Source organism: Harmonia axyridis, chromosome 1 (genome assembly GCF_914767665.1).
Source record: "Harmonia axyridis chromosome 1, icHarAxyr1.1, whole genome shotgun sequence".
Classification (NCBI taxonomy): Eukaryota; Metazoa; Arthropoda; class Insecta; order Coleoptera; family Coccinellidae; genus Harmonia; species Harmonia axyridis.
Window position 1 is genome coordinate 79,299,031 of NC_059501.1, and position 18,128 is coordinate 79,317,158.

Sequence of the window (18,128 nt, forward strand, 5' to 3'; positions counted from 1 at the left end):
TCTTGTAGAGGAAATGATGAGGGGAATTGTTTAAAAAAGCAAAGAAAAATTATAATGACACATAACTCAAGGAAAAGCGCTAACCATAGCGTAGACACGTATCTACGGTAGCTATAATCTTTCTCTGTTTAAACTGCTGAAAATTTCGTTATAGTACACACAAATTTTTTATGGAACCTAATATTTATAATATTTGCCTTTGAAAACACCCCTATTCTCAAGTATGATTTCTTCAAATATACAGAAAAAACACTCTGAATGAACATGTTGAATAATAAATTCGAATTTGACCAAAAAAATGTGTTTTACTATGGTAGACCGGGGACTTTTCAATTGGCCTGTTAGTTCGTTTGTAGAAGGTTTGCACATTCTAAGCATAACACACTACATATCATCCACACAGCTATTCAATTACCACAAAAACAAAAGCGACAAATTTGATTCTACAGATAAAAAGGTAAATTCTCTTTTAGAAAACTACTTGACCTTGAAATGACCTTGAAATCAAATTCAAGGTCACTTCGAATGTCTGCATTGGATACCCCTTGAAGACTAAGAAATTTTTGATCCAATTTTTGATCCAGACTCTTCCCAAGGTCTTATTTGGGTGGATCTTTTAAAATGCTTCACCTTGTATCATTCTTAGTTTGATATTCACTAACATATCCAATTCCTGACCACCTGTGTACCGCAATTGAGCACGCACGATGTGAACAGCGAACTATATTCTGCATCATCGTCAAAAACAAACACTGTTCAAATAATCCATTGCATTTCAACTGTGGAAATGCTAGAGCCAAGGCAAAAGTAAGAAAGTTTACCATAGATTTTTTCCTTCTTATTTGGCTTAATTTCCTTTTTGTTTCAGTCGTTCGAGTGGCTGTTGGAAAAGGAAAACGAAATTAGAAAAACTATTAATTCCTTGCTGTGTGATATTGTGCATTTTGACTGTGTTGTTTTTGATTTTGTATCTCACGAAAGAACCTGGTGAGTGAAACTTTTTCAATTGAGGAAATTAAGCTGTTTGATCTTTTAGAATTTTTGAATGATTATTTTAATTCAATTATTTTCATTTTTTAATTCGGTTTTTTTGTGCAACGGGAATACATAACAATCATTCAATATTCATTTCATAACTTTGAAACAGTTTCAGTTTCGAATTTTCGCTTTTCAGGCCTAGATCAAGATCAAATTACCAAGAACGTATAGCAATTGATATTCAAACAAAATTTCATATCCCTATAGCTCTTATAGTATTTCGAAATTGGCCAAAAAATCAAACAATAGAGTTGACCAGAAAATTCCTCTAGAATTTTTTTCTTCGGAAATTTTTGTATTCAAATTGGATGTACTATGTACTGAGCACCTGAACTATCAATTTCAAATTTCGAAAACCAGTGAATCAAATTTTGAAATATTTTGTTACCTATTTCATAACGAAATTTTGAACGATGATCTGAAATTTGTATATTGTTAATAATAAGATGAAATGTCTATAACGAAATTAGTAACTTTTTTAATTAAAAAAAAGAACGTACCAAGATGTAATTTTTCCTGTTATATTTTGATGGAAGTTGAGCCTAAAAAATAACTTTTTTCAATTTATTGATAATATAACATTTGTAGATGGTGAAATTTGCAACTGTGAATTTTTTAGTGTTGACGGAAAAATTACATGCATGCGAAGGATAAGTTTACCGAGGCCAGTTGGAAATAGATTCCCAGTTAGTAGTTTGTACACGTACTATTATTAGACACATATAATGCAAAGGATCAACGATGCATATCAATTAATCAATTTCAATTTGATTAGAATAATTTGAAATTAAAAACTCTTGCCTATGGAAGTGTAGATAGGTTGGAAGTTTTATAATTATTTGAGTTTATAATGTGATATAAGTGAAACTAATAAGAAAAAATATGTTCATTCACACTTTTTTGTTACAATCTGCGTATTTCCAAAGAGTTTGATAATGTAGCTCTAATGGTACTGTGTCGAAAAAAAAATTGAAAATTTCAGCGCTTATTGAACTCAAAATCACCTTGACAAATTTATTGTCGATTTCATCGAAAACTCCCCTTAATTGTTCAAAGGTAGGACGCTCTATAGTAAAAAGACGACGGCGTAAAGTGCATTTCAGTACCTACCTAATTTAGAGCGCCTATTCGATATCTTCAATAAAATTGGAACTTGACAATCTTTTAATTTGACTACGAAGTGTGGTATCACTGAGAAAACATTTTTGTGTCAAAAATTATGTCTTGTTTTGTTAATTGATGATGTGCCTCTGCAATTTGGCGCCCCGGCAAAATGTCCGGTATGCTGCTCCTGGCGGCGGCCATAGTTGGAGTACATATCTCTCTTGAAGGTGACTATGTCTTGTTCTTATTTCACATTTTAAAAAGATAAGAATACGAAAATCGAATAAAACATCCATACATCCTAATACGTCTGAAGGATTAAAGTAAAATAACTTTATTTGGATCCTCGCCTAGCCCGGGAACCCAATCTATGAAATTTGAAAGTAAGGAATCAAGAAATCGAACCTACAAGAATCATTCCATCTTAAAACACTTTGCAATGATATTCGGTATCATTGTAGAGTGTTTAAAAACAGTGTAGAGTGTTTTAAAATACTCTACAATGATATTCGGTATCATATTAGAGTGTAGATGGAATGATAATCGAATAAAAAATCCATACATCCTAAAACGTCTGAAAGATGAAAGTAGAAAACTTTATTTGGATCCTCCTAGAGAACCTAATCTATGAAATTTGAAAGTTAGGAATCAAGAAATCAAACCTCAAGAATCATCATTCCATTTTAAAACACTCTACAATGATACCGAATATAATTACTGAATAGATTATAGGTATTTCAGCTTAAATTTCTGAACATAGCTTCAGAATGTTTAGTTTTATGAATATTTGAACATTTACAACTACTTAATTCACAACTTAAGATGACTAGGCTGTTCGTGGTAAACAGAAATTTTAATCTTTTTTTAATATGCGGAACTCAAATCAAACTCTATTAATAACAATAGAAACAATTAAAAATTGGACAAGCAAGGTCAAGACGACGGATACAACATTAACCTAGTCACTATTCAAACATTGGCGGCCAGAGGCGTACGGATTATTATAATGAGGAAAACATATCTTCCTCTTGAATAATAAATCAATAAAAAATTCTAGAATCGAATTTTTTGAAAAATAGTTTCATGTCCAAGGTTCTAGGGCACTTGACTGAAGTCCAATTCATGAAATTATAATAAGATCAAAATAAATGAACATTGATTAATACAACATACAAAATAATGATTGAATATCAGCATTGGCGACTAAGAGGGAAATTTGCATTTTTTTTTCATTTTAGATACAGGAGAAATATGCACGACCAAACACTGCGTCAAGGCATCATCGGAAATCCTAGACTACGCCGATTTCAAGGCGAATCCTTGCCAGGACTTCTACAAATTCACTTGTGGATCCTTCTCAAAGAACGCCGTTAAAAAACAAGAAACCACGCCACTGGTTACCGTCACCGATGATCTCAAAAATGAGCTGAAAGCAATAATAGTTGATCCAATCGGGCACAAAAATCCACATGCACTCGTCCTGCTGAAGCAGTTCTACCAGCAATGCATGGATGAAAAAAAGATTGACGCAGATGAGAGTAAAGCATTCTTGGAGGCCGTTGAAGAACTAGGAGGCTGGCCTCTCATGAAGGGGGGCGCTTGGGATGTCCCGAAATTCAATTGGGTGGACTGGCATATAAAAGCTACAAAGCTGGGTCTTCCAATTTACGGGTTTTTTACATTTGAGAGAGTTACAACTGCAGCTGGTAACACCATTTTGAAAGTAAGTATGTCTGATAATCAATAACAATCAATGTGTCATCCTGACTTCCAAAATAGGTCAACCTTCACAACTTGTGCGTTAGCTTAGGTTTTTGGACGCCAGGTGTCCCATTGGTAGATATGGTCTTATGCTACAGTCTACTGCTGGCTTTAAATCAAATACTCTCTGTTTTCATTTGGTTGTCATCGTTGTGTTGGATTATACGATACTGGTCTATCGTTACTCACCTTCGATGACAGTACCTTTACTCGTTGTTAACCCCTCTCCTAAAAATTCTGCCAGTTCTATATTCTCACTTATGACCCTCTTGATTTGAATAGATTTCATCTTTCTAGGTAGCTGGTGTATCTAAAGGATCCGGTGTATACCTTTCTGAAGCAAGATACAACAGAATAATGACAGAAGTAATGGAAGCTTTAAACGTTACCGATCAAGGTGGAGAAATCACGAAACAGAACTACGAAGTTGTTTCGTTCAAAGAAAAAATCAGATCAGTAATTATTTGTTGATTACTTTACGTGAATATATTGCTTTTATTCCAAATTATCAATTTACATACGTAGTTGTAATTATTTTTCGACCAAACTTGGCAGATATGTTCAACTAGTTAAAGGTTTTAGATTGAAATTTCCTTCAAAATAATCTAGTAGTTATCTAAAATTGAACTTAATTGCTATTACAATCGAAGTTATCTGGTATATTTTTTGAAATATTAAGTTGATTTGTTTTTGGTTTCAATTCTTTTGTGTTTGTGTTATTTTTTGTGTTTTGAGGATGCGATTGTGCAGCTTAGAGTGCGACAACATGAATGTTATTGACAACTGACTGAACCCGAGAGTGGTAGATTGGATTCAGAAAAATTACCGTAGAATTACAGTTTTGGCTTAAAGTTTTATCGAACAAAGCTTCTGATTCTGCTGACTGCTCGTCATCGACAGCAATGTTTGGAGTGGCGTACCTTGAAACTGGGTTTTAACGCGAATTGGCATAGTGTGGTCTTCAGTGACGAATCCAGATTCTGCATGATGGTGAAACGTAGACTTGGAGAACGTTCCAATGTGCACCATACTCTAGGCGTTATGTTATGGTGTGCTATTGTTCATGCAAGCAGGTCTCAGTTGATATTCATCTGAGGCAATATGAATGCTCACCTATATGTTGGCGAAAGGTTAGCACCCCATATCCTTACATCTCTTCAGGGGCTGGAAGACCCGATTTTTTGAAAGGATAATACTAGTCCCCTTATTGCAAGGCAATCTATGGAGCGCTTGGTATTGGCTAACGTCAATATCTAGCTGTGGATATCCAAATCACCCGACATTGAAGGGTAGAAGACTGTACCCTTTCCTCTACAAACACTAGAAGCTCCCTGGCATGATTTACATATTGCCAGATATGCAATACCTCAGGAAGAAATCGATCATCTGGAGGAATCTACGCCAAGAAGGGTGAGGAGTGTCTAACTAATAGGAGTGATAAAAAATGTTTGATTTCTTTTAAATTTTGATCAATTACTGCCTTTAACTCGTTAAACATTTCTATCAAGTTTGAGCAAAAAATTTCAAAGACTTCTTGGTGTAGCATGTTTTATGTCACAAAATATAGTATCTCAGATACTTTTCAAAAAGAACTATATGTTGTAACTTAGGAAAGTGCGTTGAATGTCGAAAAGTATCTTAGATACTTTACATGTTACCTAATAGTTAATAAAACTTGCTTAAAAAATAACTGAAAATGTATCTTATCCATCGTCTAAAGAAGTAACTCAGATACATTCACTGTTGGGTTGAAAAAATTTTGTGCGGTTCAAGTGGCAATGACAGTAACATAGCTTACATATATCAAAATCGGGTTTCCTAACTTATGTTAGCCTCTGAGAGGTCTCAAAAAGTAACTTTTTCGTAACAAGATTCTTTTAAATCTACAGTTGACAGGTCTGATAAGAGAGTTCGTTTTCTAGATTTGTTCTTTGTTTTGTAGCTTAACCTGGGTGAAGATTCTTCAGTTAAAACATTGGAAGACCTACTAAAGGCATGTCCTTCGGTACCATGGCTGAAATTATTAAATTCATTGGCAGGTGATATGAACGAAACTTTCAATAGCAACTCTTCGGTTACCTATGGTGAAATTGATCAATATTGTGAGGAGTTGGATCAACTCTTGAATAAAACGCCTCCAAGGTAAACATGACTCTTTTCATACTTCAATTACAGTTTTTGAGCACTCGTTCTCTGCTTTATCATTTCTCGTCAGGTTCTCTGTAGTTTTAGAATTTTGAGTTGTTGAGTCTTAATTTTCGAGCAGATGTTCTGATTTACTCTTCAAAAACTAAGTAAAACAAAATTTTAGATATGTGCCTTTATTATAAAAAACGAATGAAAATTTTCTGATGAAGGGTTTTATTCAGTTTTGAAAAAACTGCTATATCCTGTATAAACACAATTTCGAGCTTTATGTAAAATTTCACGTTGATCGCTTAACCAGAAATAATTTCCAATATTCAGGTAACAACAAATCACACCAGGTAGAAATTTAGTTTGTATCATAATTCATACAACTTTTCTGTGGTCTCCAATAGGAATGAACGAGCGCTCAAAAGCTCCTGACACTAGGTCAGTGCTTTTGTCGAATTTTTATTTTGCCTTTCTTTCAGAGCAATCGCGAATTATTTCATATGGAGTATACTTCATCAGACATATAACTATTTGAGCATAAGAGAGACCTATGGACAAGTTACTTATGAAACACCATCTAGATTTGAGATATGTTTCAAAGATGCCGATGAAAGGTAAACATTAATTGTAATTAATATCGGGAAGACTGAATGTATTCATTTTTCATTGGGTAAATATAGTAAGAAACTCGTTCTTCACCATCTAGATACTGTAACCACATCTAAAGAATGTGTTAAATTTCTTGGAATTTTTCTGGATGAAGGTTTAAGATGGTTCAGTCACATTGATTTGGTCTGCGGTAAATTGAAAAGTTCATTTTTCGCTATAAGTAGAGTAAGACACTTGTTTCCCATGCCATCGTTGATCAATATTTATTACAGCTTAGTATATAGCCATATATCTTACAACATCCTACTTTGGGGAAATTCTTCAGAGGTTAGTAGGGTCTTTATTATTCAAAAGCGGATTCTGCGCATGATATTTGATATAACACCAAGGACGTCTTGTAGACCAGTTTTTTCACAAAATAGTATTCTCACGCTGTCTTGTATTTTCATTCTTAAAACCTTATTATATATTAAGGAAAAAGAGAATAGCATCACAAAATTATCAAGCTTTCATAATTACCATACAACAAGTGGGGGAGTGCTGTTTGTGCCAAAACACAGAACAGCAAAATTTGAAATGTCGCCCACATATCAGGGCATAAAATTGTTCAATCATTTACCTTCCCATATTACGTCTCTGAATCTTAGAGAATTCAAGGCCAGTGTTATTGTTGAGAAATTGTTATTATACTGTTGGTGAATTTTTAAACGATACATTAGATAATTATTTATGTTAACTTTTTCTTTTTTTTGTGACTTATCTCACACATAACTGTATGTCTTATGAGATCAATAAAGGATTATTATTATTATTATTATTAACTCGTTGAAATGTGCACTAAAATGTGTGGTCGCCTATTTGACCTTGGAAATTCGTCTCAGTGTAGATAATGAAGCCAAAATAAGTTTCTTGCTATGTTTCGCAGTGCGCATCCGGGTAATTAGGAATTCTTATTAATGATTATATCAAGTTGTGCAAGGTTATTTTCCAGTATTGGCGACAGTGATGACTGATTCGTCTTTTATTATTTCCTTTCAATTCAACATTGAAATCGATATCACTATGATAACAAAATTTTCCATTTTCGTTTATTTGTCACATTGTCATTGGATTTTAGAAAACATTATTATGCCAGTTTAATTTGAAGTTATCAATGATAATCATATGAAGTCAGGAAAAGTTAAATTTTATAAAGATAAATAAACATATCAACGGGGATATTACAATTGCATCAAGGAAAAATTAATTCTAATCAATTTGCAAATTAAGGAAAGACAATTCAATACTCACCGGAAAGTCTATAAAGGGTGTGACAAAAATATTTCAAGGTATGAAGGTTCAATGTTTTCTTGCGACAAAACATGATTTTGAGTATTTGAGTAACCATATAGCCAGAAGTCTAAAGGAGAGAAATCTCAAAAAGTTGATGGCCAAGTATTGTCAATTATTTGGCTCTTTGTCAAAACCATCAACAGTAAATATTACATAACAGTATTGGCCCGATTGAGTGCGGAAATTAAAAAAAACGCCCAAAAATGCGAAGGATGATATTCTCTTTCATCAAGACAATGTTGGTGTAAAAAAAAAATGCACTGTTTTTGCATGAAAAATAAGGCTTAATGTCAGAATGATCCGATTCAGGTTTTGTTCGATAAATAATTGCTATTTTGAAGGTAATATCATTATGCCTCTTTCCTAGAGTCCTCGTCCCTATTGGCAAAAAATTGATTCAGTCGATTTTCACAAACCTCTTTTGAAGCAAATTTTTCACCAGCAAAATAGTTCGCCATTGACAGGAACATTTAGTAATCACTTGGTGTTAGGTCCGAACTATAAGGAGGATGCATAAGAACCTCCCAACCAAGCTCCCGGAGCTTCTGGCGAGTCACTATCGATGTGGCCTGGCGTTGTTGACAGTACAGTTCCGAGTTAACAGTTGTGCCGTAGGGACGTATCTCATAGTAGATAATTCCCTGCCAATCCTACCAAACATACAGCAAAACCTTCCTGGCCGTCAATCCTAGCTTGGCCACATTTTCCTTCGACTCACCGCGTTTCGACCACGACCGTTTTCGCTTGACGTTGTCGTAATAAGTGATCCACTTTTCATCACCAGTCACCAACCGCTTCAAAAATGGATCGATTTTGGTGCGATTCAGCAGTGATTATCAGATGGAAATTCGTTCCATGAAGATTTTTGCGGAAAGTCGTGTGGTACCCATACATCGAACTTCTTCTTGGGACTACCCTTATGTAAATGGTTCCAAACGGGTTTTTATGCAATTTGAGCTCTTGGGTAATCGAAACAGTGCTTACCTGACTGGCGAATTCGACAATGTCCATGCTTTTATCGACATTTTCAACAATTGGCCTTCCAGTGCGTGGTTCATTTTTGACATCGAAATTATCGGAACGGAATCGACGAAACCGAAATTGCGCGTGATTGGCAGTTACAGTATCAGGACCATAAACACTATTTACATTTTCAGCCGGCTGGCTTGCATTTTGGTCTTTAGCGAAGCAAAACTATAAAATATAGCGTATTTGTTCTTAGCTAGTGTCCATCTTTGACGCACGCTCAAACGAAACTGAGTTATTTAATCACAAAACTGTCACAAAAGTTCTTGTAGTATAAAATCTCATCTTTCTAACGCCATCTAGTGGAACCCGACAACGCGAAATACAGATATCTAATTAAAGCCATCTATTGGAAAAATAATGGGTTTCTTTTCACTACACCTAATACTTTACACAAATCTATAGAAAAGAATGGTCATAATGAACTAATTGCGCTTTCAACTGCTCGACCACCCAGGTTATTGTCCAGATGATTACTGGCTCATTGTAGATCTCAGAAAAATGATCCGGGAAAAAACATTTGGCGTATTTCGAAAGCGAACACGAATCTTTGCGAAGCGTTGGACTACATATATCACTCTTGAAGGTACTATGTTGCGAATAAAATCATTGGCGAGTCTTTCTCGAGCCAAGTTACTAGGTGCGCCCTCTCCCATGGGTTTGTGTTTTGTCCCGATATTGCTGGTGGACTCTTCATTTAGGCAATCCAGCGATCTCTGCCTAGGACACACCCTCTTACACCATCGTGGAGAGGTGACTCTGTTGCAACGCTATGACCCCTATAAATCCTACGGGGCCAAAATATGTGTGGTCCGAAAATCCATAGGGCCATCTGAGAGCAAACTGAGACACTACAAATTTATTTAACTGATAAGGCTCGGAACTTATTGAGTGTAGGGTTAAACTGAAATTTTTCGAAGATTACTATGATGTTACAATAATTTATTAAGTCCCTGTAATGCGATGACATTTTTGTTATTTAACGTTACCGCATGTAGCAAATTGAAACATGGATGAATCTCGTCTACTGGAAGTTTTATAATTCAGCAGATAACAACAAAATCCATAAAATTTGAGGTTCCTTCATAATATTCTTGATTTTTGTAGGTTCAAATACGTGAAAGAAACAGTGTACGTTCGGAAGAAGACACCAAAAGTCGTTAGAGACAATTTGAACGAAATGATCGATTTTATGAAAGAGGTATTCAAGAAACATGTAGAGGCAAGTGATTGGATGGACGATGAAACCAAGAAGCTAGCTTTGGCAAAAACTGAACATATTCAAACCATGATTGGAGGAGATGATGAAATGTACGAGCCAGATTTTTTCGATAAACTTGCTGGACTTGGTGAGGTAAGAGTGGAAAAAAATAAAATACGCTAATTGCACCATTGGAGACCACATAACTGAATATAGGTATATACAAGGGTCCAATTGGTGTATGTATGCACGATTGCTCAAATGCTCTATGTATAATCATAAATAGAATTGAAAATCTATTTCAAAATATTTCTTTGATCAGTCCATTACATTTTCTATCAGTTTAATTCACAACAAGACTGAAATTGTTCGGCTTATCGATTAGACCCCTAAATGATTAAACTTTTTCAGCTGAATTTCACATCTGATAACATTTTCAACATGTCTCGTGAAAGGAGAATGAGTGAAACTGATCATTTCTTCAGAACGGTCTATCAAGACGAAGACGATGATTATCCAGGATTTTTCGATAACATGCTAAAAGTCAACGCTTTCTTTGTGTCTCCTATCAACGCCATGAGTAAGAATCTCCTATGGTTGAACTTGAGCAGTTGGTAATGTTTCTATTTCTTTCAGTACTTCCAGCACCTATTCTAAGTTCGATATTCTATGATTACCGTAAACCAGCTTTTATGAACTACGGTTCGATAGGACGAATCATAGGACACGAAATAATGCATGGATTTGAGAAATCTGGAAGAATGATTGCTACGAATGATGGTATGAAGGATTGGTGGACCAATGCAACAGCCGATGCCTACGATAAGAAAGTGAAATGTGTTATTGAGAGATACGAGAAAATTCCTTTTAGATATAGGGTAAGTATGAGATGAAACTATGACACTCAAAAAGAGCCTGACTTTGTCATTCTACTTTTTTCTTGTTAATACCAAGGTTCAATAGGTGCGCATCGAAATTTCGGAACAGAATTAAGTCTAGAACCATATATTGGACGCTATGGCGCTCTACATGTAGTTGTTTGAAGAATGGATTGAAATTAGTTTCGTGTATTGATAAAACAATATTCTTTACTCACCTTTCGAGCTATTCTTCTTAAAATATCCTTTCTTTCCCTTATCTGATATCTTTTGTTCAATTACCACAAAGGAAATCTTCCTCTCTAGTGAATTTTAATGATTTTTCAGTTGAATGGTACGTTAACTTTAGACGAAAACGTCTCAGATTTCGTTGGTATCGATGTGGCATACGAAGCTTACCTGAAATACGTCGAGAAATATGGCCCTGAGCAAAGAATACCGGGTGTTCCTCTTACTCCCGAACAGATATTCTGGATACAAACAGGAACGTGGCTGTGCTTCAGAAAATTAGATGATAGCGACATAGATTACGAAGAGGAGGATGAACATGCCATACCCGGTTTTAGGGTTCAAGCAGGTGCCAGAAATTCATTATATTTTGCCAAAGATTTCAAGTGTCCTGAGGGTTCTTTCATGAACCCTAAGAAAAAATGTAGAATATTTTGAAACGTGATATTTTGTATTTTAATTGTTGTATTTTTACGATATTGATGTTGTTCATTTCTGTAGATCTACGATTCAATATTTTATCTGTGGATAAAAAAAATGTATACTCTATTTTCGTGTATTTGCTGATTAAAAGAAACTAAATGACTTATACTTTTTATTTCCATCATTTACATAATTTACATGGTTCATACAATCTCTACGAATATCCTCTTGTTATTCAACTAGTATAGTAACAGTAATTTCCAACAATATATTTATAAAAGTACAAATAAATTATTTACAAAATTCGAATATCTATTCACTAAAATACATATACATATAAAGATCAGTGTACATTGTGTAAGTAGTTATATAAATATTAGAGTTTATAAATTTGTGTCAGTTCTATCTCTAGATACCCTGAATACTTTCTTCTTTACATATTTTTGGCAACTGAATGAAGTGGAAGGCATTGTTCGCTTCAATAACAGGAACAATCATGATATGATGCAGTTCTTATCTTTGTCGTCCAAACCGGTCTTCTTTCCTTGGGATTGGCTGGAGGCTTGTCTACGTCTAGCACAAGCTAGGGCGTCATTGGGCACGTATGATATCCTGACGCCTCCATAAGCTCTTCTTGGAGGTAACTGATAGTCGAGGTCGTCACTGGAAGAACTGGATGAACACGTCGAACAATAACTCCTGTTGTCATCATCATCGTGTCTTTTTGTGGAAGGCAACTGTGGGAGATTTGTAGGTCTTTTAGACTTCGTCTTTCGATTCAACGTGTCTATGTATTTAGAGCGACCTGAATAGCTTCTACTTCTTGGCAGTCGATTGGAAGCTTCAACAGTAGCCGCGTCTGCTTCATCACATTCGAAAGCATCGTTATCTCCGAGAAATCTAACACTCAGTGCAGTCTTATCGCGTTTGCTTGGAGATCCTGGCGTGGTTGGTTGATCTTGTCCTGCACCACCAGCAGAAGCGGCAAGTTCTGGCATTGACGAAGCATGGGGTTGGACATTATCACTTGGAGTTTCCAACTCTGGCAAGTATTCCGTTGAATTCGTATCCAATTTACTATCATTCTGGCTGATATCTGTGTTATTGTCAGAGCGTATATTTGGAGACCAATCATCTAGACTCAAATCGGCGAGATGAAGAGGCTCCCTGCTTCTGTCTCTGGAATGAAGTAGCTTCTCCAAGTCTTGAGAAGAAGGATTCCTGTCGGTTAACAAACGTTCCAAGTTCCTTTCCAACAACGCTCTATCCAATCCTCTACCACCAACGGGACTCTGCTGACCTGTTTGATGGTTTTGAAGCCTGGAATCCTCGTTTAAGAAAACCTGGTCTTGCTGACCAGTCTGGCTACCATCAGAAGGTGTTGGCGTAGCCGGGTTAGAACAAGGTTTCGGCGATCTCTGCAAGGCACGTCGACCCATCTTCGGCGACCTAACCGGCAACGATAATTTCCCTAGAGACATCGAACCCGGGTGTCTGGGCGGCGATGACGGCGAAGATATGGTGGAGGAATTAGTATTGTTGGCTTTTGTACTGGGTGATGGTGGCGGAGTGTGAGAGTCGCTAGGAGACGAAGACCGTGGTTTGCCCTTATTGGTCGGTCTGGCTATCCGACTTCCAGGACCGGAACTGTCCGAAGGCGTCGGGGGTTCCCCTTTGCTGCAGGCGATCGAGCAATATATGGCACCTCTCCTGGGAAGGAAGGAACGTCCTAGGAGGGATGAATGGCAGGTGTGGCAACAGAAACAGTTTTCGGTGGCGTGCCAGTGTTGGCCCTCGTGGCTCATCTGGCCCTGGTCTACTCCTATGGGTTCGCCGCAGGAGTCGCAGTACTCGGCGAACATGGCGTCGAAGCAGTGGAGGCAGTATGGACGTCCTTCTCTCATTATGTATCGCTGTCCGCCCAGTTGACGCTCGCATTCGGAACAGGCAAAATGCTTCATGTGCCATGCGCGGCCTTCTGCTTCCGTACATTCATCGGCAAGGATGATCTGAAATTAAGAATGTTTACTCACATTGATTCAATTTAACAAACTACATTATATGGTGCTTTGCACTCTACTTATACGTTTGACTGAGTGGAAAAATATACGAAAATATACTAGTGCCCAGGCTATAACAGTTATTTATAATACAAGTGCAGAAGGCATTGATATTCTTCCACGAGTTCAAAATTCAAAAACGAGCCACGAAGTGGCGAGTTTTTGAAAGAACGAGTGATAGAACGAACCTTCTGTACGAGTATTATACATTATTTTCTCTAATTCATTGCATTTTTATTGAAATCAATGAAATATTTCCATAAAAATCATTTAGTTATTTTTACATTGAAAAATGTTGGTTGGCAGAACTGATCACTTAAGGCAAATTGATGAATTGACAGATAAAGCCGTGGCGGAAAGTTCGGAGTACCAACACATAATAATGAAATATAACCATGAAAACTGTGCGTTTCTGATATATTCTCGCACGATTTTGTTCTACAAGATGTGGAAGAATGAATGGAATAACCACAGAATTAGAGAAAATAAATTTTAACGCCCGGGCGGTAGAGTACGTTTCAAAGTAATTTTCAACACCCTGGTGAATTTCAACATCTGGGCGCTAAAGTACACTTTGACGTCTAATCAACAAAATTGAGTTTAACACCTGGGCGATAAAGTACAATTTAACGCCCAGTCAGGCATACGATTGACTTTAACGCCCACTGGGGTTCAAATAACGGAAAATTATGTCCAAAATAGGTAGAATATTTACCTCGTCACAAGCAGAACATCTGGGTTTGATGGTCTCGGCATGATGACGTCCGCAGTACAGTCTTCCCTCTTTGTAGAAATAGATCAGATCTACCAGAAGCTCGTTACAGACGTAGCAGGTGAAGCAAGCCGGATGCCAGCAGGTATTTGGTCCTGCACGTGACGCAAATACGCATATATCTCCTGCAGAGACTGTTTCGTCACACTGCAACAAAAATGTATATTTAAAATAAAAGAAGAAAAATTTGATGAAATCTTCGATATAAATTCGAAATGGTTATGATGGCAACACTGCGTATTCATTTTTGACTTTTCCTATGTTATTTATGTTTTGTGCGGAAAACACGCATCAAAAACGTTTAGAAATTTAAATTTATTTCACCAAAAAAACTTGTTTCATGTTAAAGCTCACATAAACAAATTTTACTCACCCCATCACATTGCATAGATGTTGGAGGCTGCCTCACAGAACCTCTACCGAGAGCTTCCCTCTTCCTTTGAGCAGAAAAGAGCCTCAATTCCTTCCTCTCCTCATCACTGAGAGCGTGGCAATAGCGAACCTCGTTGTCATGTGGTGGAAGCTGCTGGAGAAGTTGTCGCACCCTGTATCTCTCACCAACGGAATTCACGTATGGTACTTTGTCTTCTGGAAGAGCACTGAAGTACAAGTGGACCTGGAAGAGATTCATGATTTTGTTCAACGTGCACGATAACTTTGTTAGTGGAAGATAACCTTACATTACATTGACAAGCAGTGTGTTAAATATGTGAAAAGTAAAGTTCCTATTTGTTGATAAACCTACCTGATCTGGCCTAAGTCCTGGTGGTACCCAAGTGTACTCTTCCAGAGCACAACCAGAATCATCGTCACTCTGGGAGTGCCTCTGTGGATCTCCAGATGACGGTGAAAATGGCGATCCTTTACCCAGAAATCTGTCCGTAGGGTCCATTGTGGAGTGCTTGCTAACACCCCCGGGAGATGAAAGAGCTGGAGAAGATATAGGGCCCCCCAATTGCCCTGTCTCATGTGCTGACATGCCGTTATCTGACCAGGGATAGTTACGGCATACCGTCCTAGAAAAAAATGCAATCTTCAATAAAATATCTCCTACAGAGTGAGAAGATTCTATACAAAATAGTAAACTGCTCGTCAAAAGTGAAGGATGTATATTTTGCGTAACATCTGAATAGTTCTTTCAATTACGCACATAACGATTATTCATATGTGCCTATATTTCGTTTTCAATAAGTTCTATGCAATAAAAAAATCGAATTTTCATTGGGCCTTGTCAAGTTTCATCTGAGGAACATGTTAGCAGAGCACATGACATGCTTCAGTCTGGTCGAACACAAGACTGAGTAACCAATTCAATATTACCCAAAGTGTGATGTCACGTTCACTTGCATGGTACTTTGCTAATGGAACTGTGTTACAATGCCTAAAAAAGATCGTTTTTGAACTCTTTAAGTGAGTAGTCAGCCTCTGAGCTCTTGCAAAAAAATACAAGTCTTGAAGATTCCCTTCATATACGTATCATAAAAAAATTTAGGTGGTTCTGAAGGGAAACAAATTAATAACCTAAATATTCGCAAAGTTGTTTATTTGAGGGCCAAGAACATTTCCCTGCGGAAATCCCGAAATCATTAAAAGGTTCGATAGGAATTTATTTTTCAAATGGACTGACTTATTGCTGAAGAATTGATCTAATTCGGTAGACATATTTCTACGCAATTGATGATCTTTTTTTAGGTTCACTTGGAGCAAAAGGAAATTTATGGAGAAACTTCAAAATCATCCATAAATACGAAGTGATTGGGAGTATTTAAGTATCAGATGACTGATGATTGGATTGTCTACGAAAGTATTTCAAGATCTTTCTTTAGATTGTTGATAAAATTAGGAATAACTGGCTTCAGTCCAATGAAAGCATAGTGTATTTTGCATTCTCTTAGATCGGGTTGGAAATTTGTAATTGATCTATCCAGCTCTAATTTCGAAATACACATACGTTTTTGACAATGTACAGATGTAAGATTATGTGTTTTTTCTGGTTTCGTAATAGTGGAGGAAATTGATTGCTCTTAGATTTATCTGACGGAAATCGAGCATTCTTGGATGTTTTCCAAATCCTATAATAATGATTGATTCACGAGGAAAATATTAATTCGTAGGGAAATGAAGGATCTCATGTCACAAAAAATAGACGTAAATCTACTATATCCATTCATTAAATTATCAAACCTTATCAATTCTGCCAAGAAGGCGAAATTTGAAGGTTCACGTTTTAGAATGAATACATTTTGAGAACGATGCAAAATTGAGTATCAGAACTAAATTAAACCATTCGCACGCCTATTGTACCCTGATGAGATGATTTATTTAGATTCTCTTGAAATTTGGCATGAACATTCAAGTGATTATTTTACATGATACAAACTTAATTTCAACCTAACCAAATCCGATTCAGTAACGGAAATATCGGGTAATGTTTTATGATAATATGCATCACTTTTCCATGGTTTTGGTGTGGAGATAGACATTGAATTTTGAATCCAGTTTGAAACCAAATGGACAAGTTGACCAATTTGGACTAAGCCAACGTTTCGTCTATATATTTAGACGTATCAAGATGATTAATCTTGAGTATAGAGAATATTGGAAATTAGCAGTAACACTTCTAGTCCAAGAGCCCACTACGCCCAGATCTTCATCATTTTATGAAAGCTGAAAGTAACGAATGTGGAGATCTTGCTGAGGATGCAGAAAGAGAAAGAATTCGTACTGACTATTAAAAAGCGCAAACTAGAATACCTGGGACATATTATGAGGGGAGATAGATACCAGTTGCTGCAGCTTATTGTCCAGGGAAAGATAATGAGCAAAAGATCAATAGGAAGAAGAACTTGAGAGAATGGAACAATTGCAACAACTGCCAATTGTTTAGATCTGCAGTTTCGAGAATAGGCATAGCTTTGATGATAGCCAAACTTCGGAACGAAGACGGCACTTGAAGAAGAAGAAAGTTTTTTGTAACTGTTCCCTACACAGGTGAAGACAACCAGCGATTATAGAGTTTGGGTTGTGATTGCTTTGGCAGTTAACTGGTAGTAAAGTTTTATAAAATAGTATCTTAAATATAAGTATAAAGTTCAATTTTTTCAATATTTTCTTCTAGATTACTTAAGAAAACTCGTCCATTGCCGGACACTTATGAGAGTTGCTACCCTACCAGATACCCCTAAGAAAATATAAGAAATTGATTGTAAAATTTATACTTTAATGAATTCAAGGTACCATTTCATCTAAGAGTAATAAACATAGACAGAGGGAGCAAATGTCATTTTCAGTAATCAAATATTGTCCCCAACATGAACTATCAAATTTGACATGAAGCGCGCGGAAATGAATACGATATTTACTCAACTCGCGAGTTTCTCTACGAAGAACACACTTCTTATGTCCCATAGTGAATCAAAGTTCCATATTAACTCGAAATATATTGAAATGAATACCTAAATGTATCAGAGATTCAGAAAACTAACTTCAAGCGCGCCAAACGACTTGAAACAACCGATGACACTAGTAGAGAAAAAGTTGCCAAACCTTGGATTTCAGCA

At 36.4% G+C, this 18,128-nt stretch overlaps 2 protein-coding genes across 5 annotated transcripts in view; one reads left to right on the plus strand and one right to left on the minus strand.

Annotated features, from left to right (window-relative positions):
- Positions 1 to 612: 612 nt before the first annotated feature.
- On the plus strand, positions 613 to 11,898 carry LOC123680788 (neprilysin-2-like). Of its 2 annotated transcripts, none has more exons than XM_045618871.1 (10): positions 613 to 807; positions 869 to 987; positions 3,381 to 3,865; positions 4,201 to 4,359; positions 5,846 to 6,045; positions 6,519 to 6,653; positions 10,114 to 10,360; positions 10,619 to 10,787; positions 10,844 to 11,085; positions 11,413 to 11,898. In XM_045618871.1, the coding sequence occupies exons 1-10, from the start codon at positions 788 to 790 to the stop codon at positions 11,749 to 11,751; spliced, it is 2,115 nt and encodes a 704-aa protein (XP_045474827.1). In that variant the 5' UTR covers positions 613 to 787; the 3' UTR covers positions 11,752 to 11,898. The 2 variants fall into 2 exon arrangements, with proteins under 2 accessions (XP_045474827.1, XP_045474837.1); XM_045618881.1 differs by having other exon boundaries at positions 654 to 807; positions 869 to 982; positions 3,376 to 3,865.
- The window catches only part of LOC123680738 (protein prickle-like), a 348,884-nt gene continuing 342,651 nt past the window's right edge, over positions 11,896 to 18,128 (minus strand). For all 3 annotated transcript variants that reach the window (XM_045618797.1, XM_045618805.1, XM_045618790.1), the window contains 4 exons: positions 15,314 to 15,584; positions 14,942 to 15,184; positions 14,512 to 14,715; positions 11,896 to 13,745 (listed from right to left, as the gene is read on the minus strand). In XM_045618797.1, coding sequence (XP_045474753.1) covers positions 12,231 to 13,745; positions 14,512 to 14,715; positions 14,942 to 15,184; positions 15,314 to 15,547 — 2,196 coding nt within the window. In that variant the 5' untranslated portion in view covers positions 15,548 to 15,584 and the 3' untranslated portion in view covers positions 11,896 to 12,230. The remainder of the gene's footprint in view (positions 13,746 to 14,511; positions 14,716 to 14,941; positions 15,185 to 15,313; positions 15,585 to 18,128) is intronic.

Coding starts and splice junctions, on each gene's coding strand:
- LOC123680788 (XM_045618871.1), top strand. CDS start 788: ATGCTAGAGCCAAGGCAAAA. Junction 3,866..4,200: donor CTGGTAACACCATTTTGAAA/GTAAGTATGTCT, acceptor TCATCTTTCTAG/GTAGCTGGTGTATCTAAAGG. Junction 10,361..10,618: donor AACTTGCTGGACTTGGTGAG/GTAAGAGTGGAA, acceptor AAACTTTTTCAG/CTGAATTTCACATCTGATAA.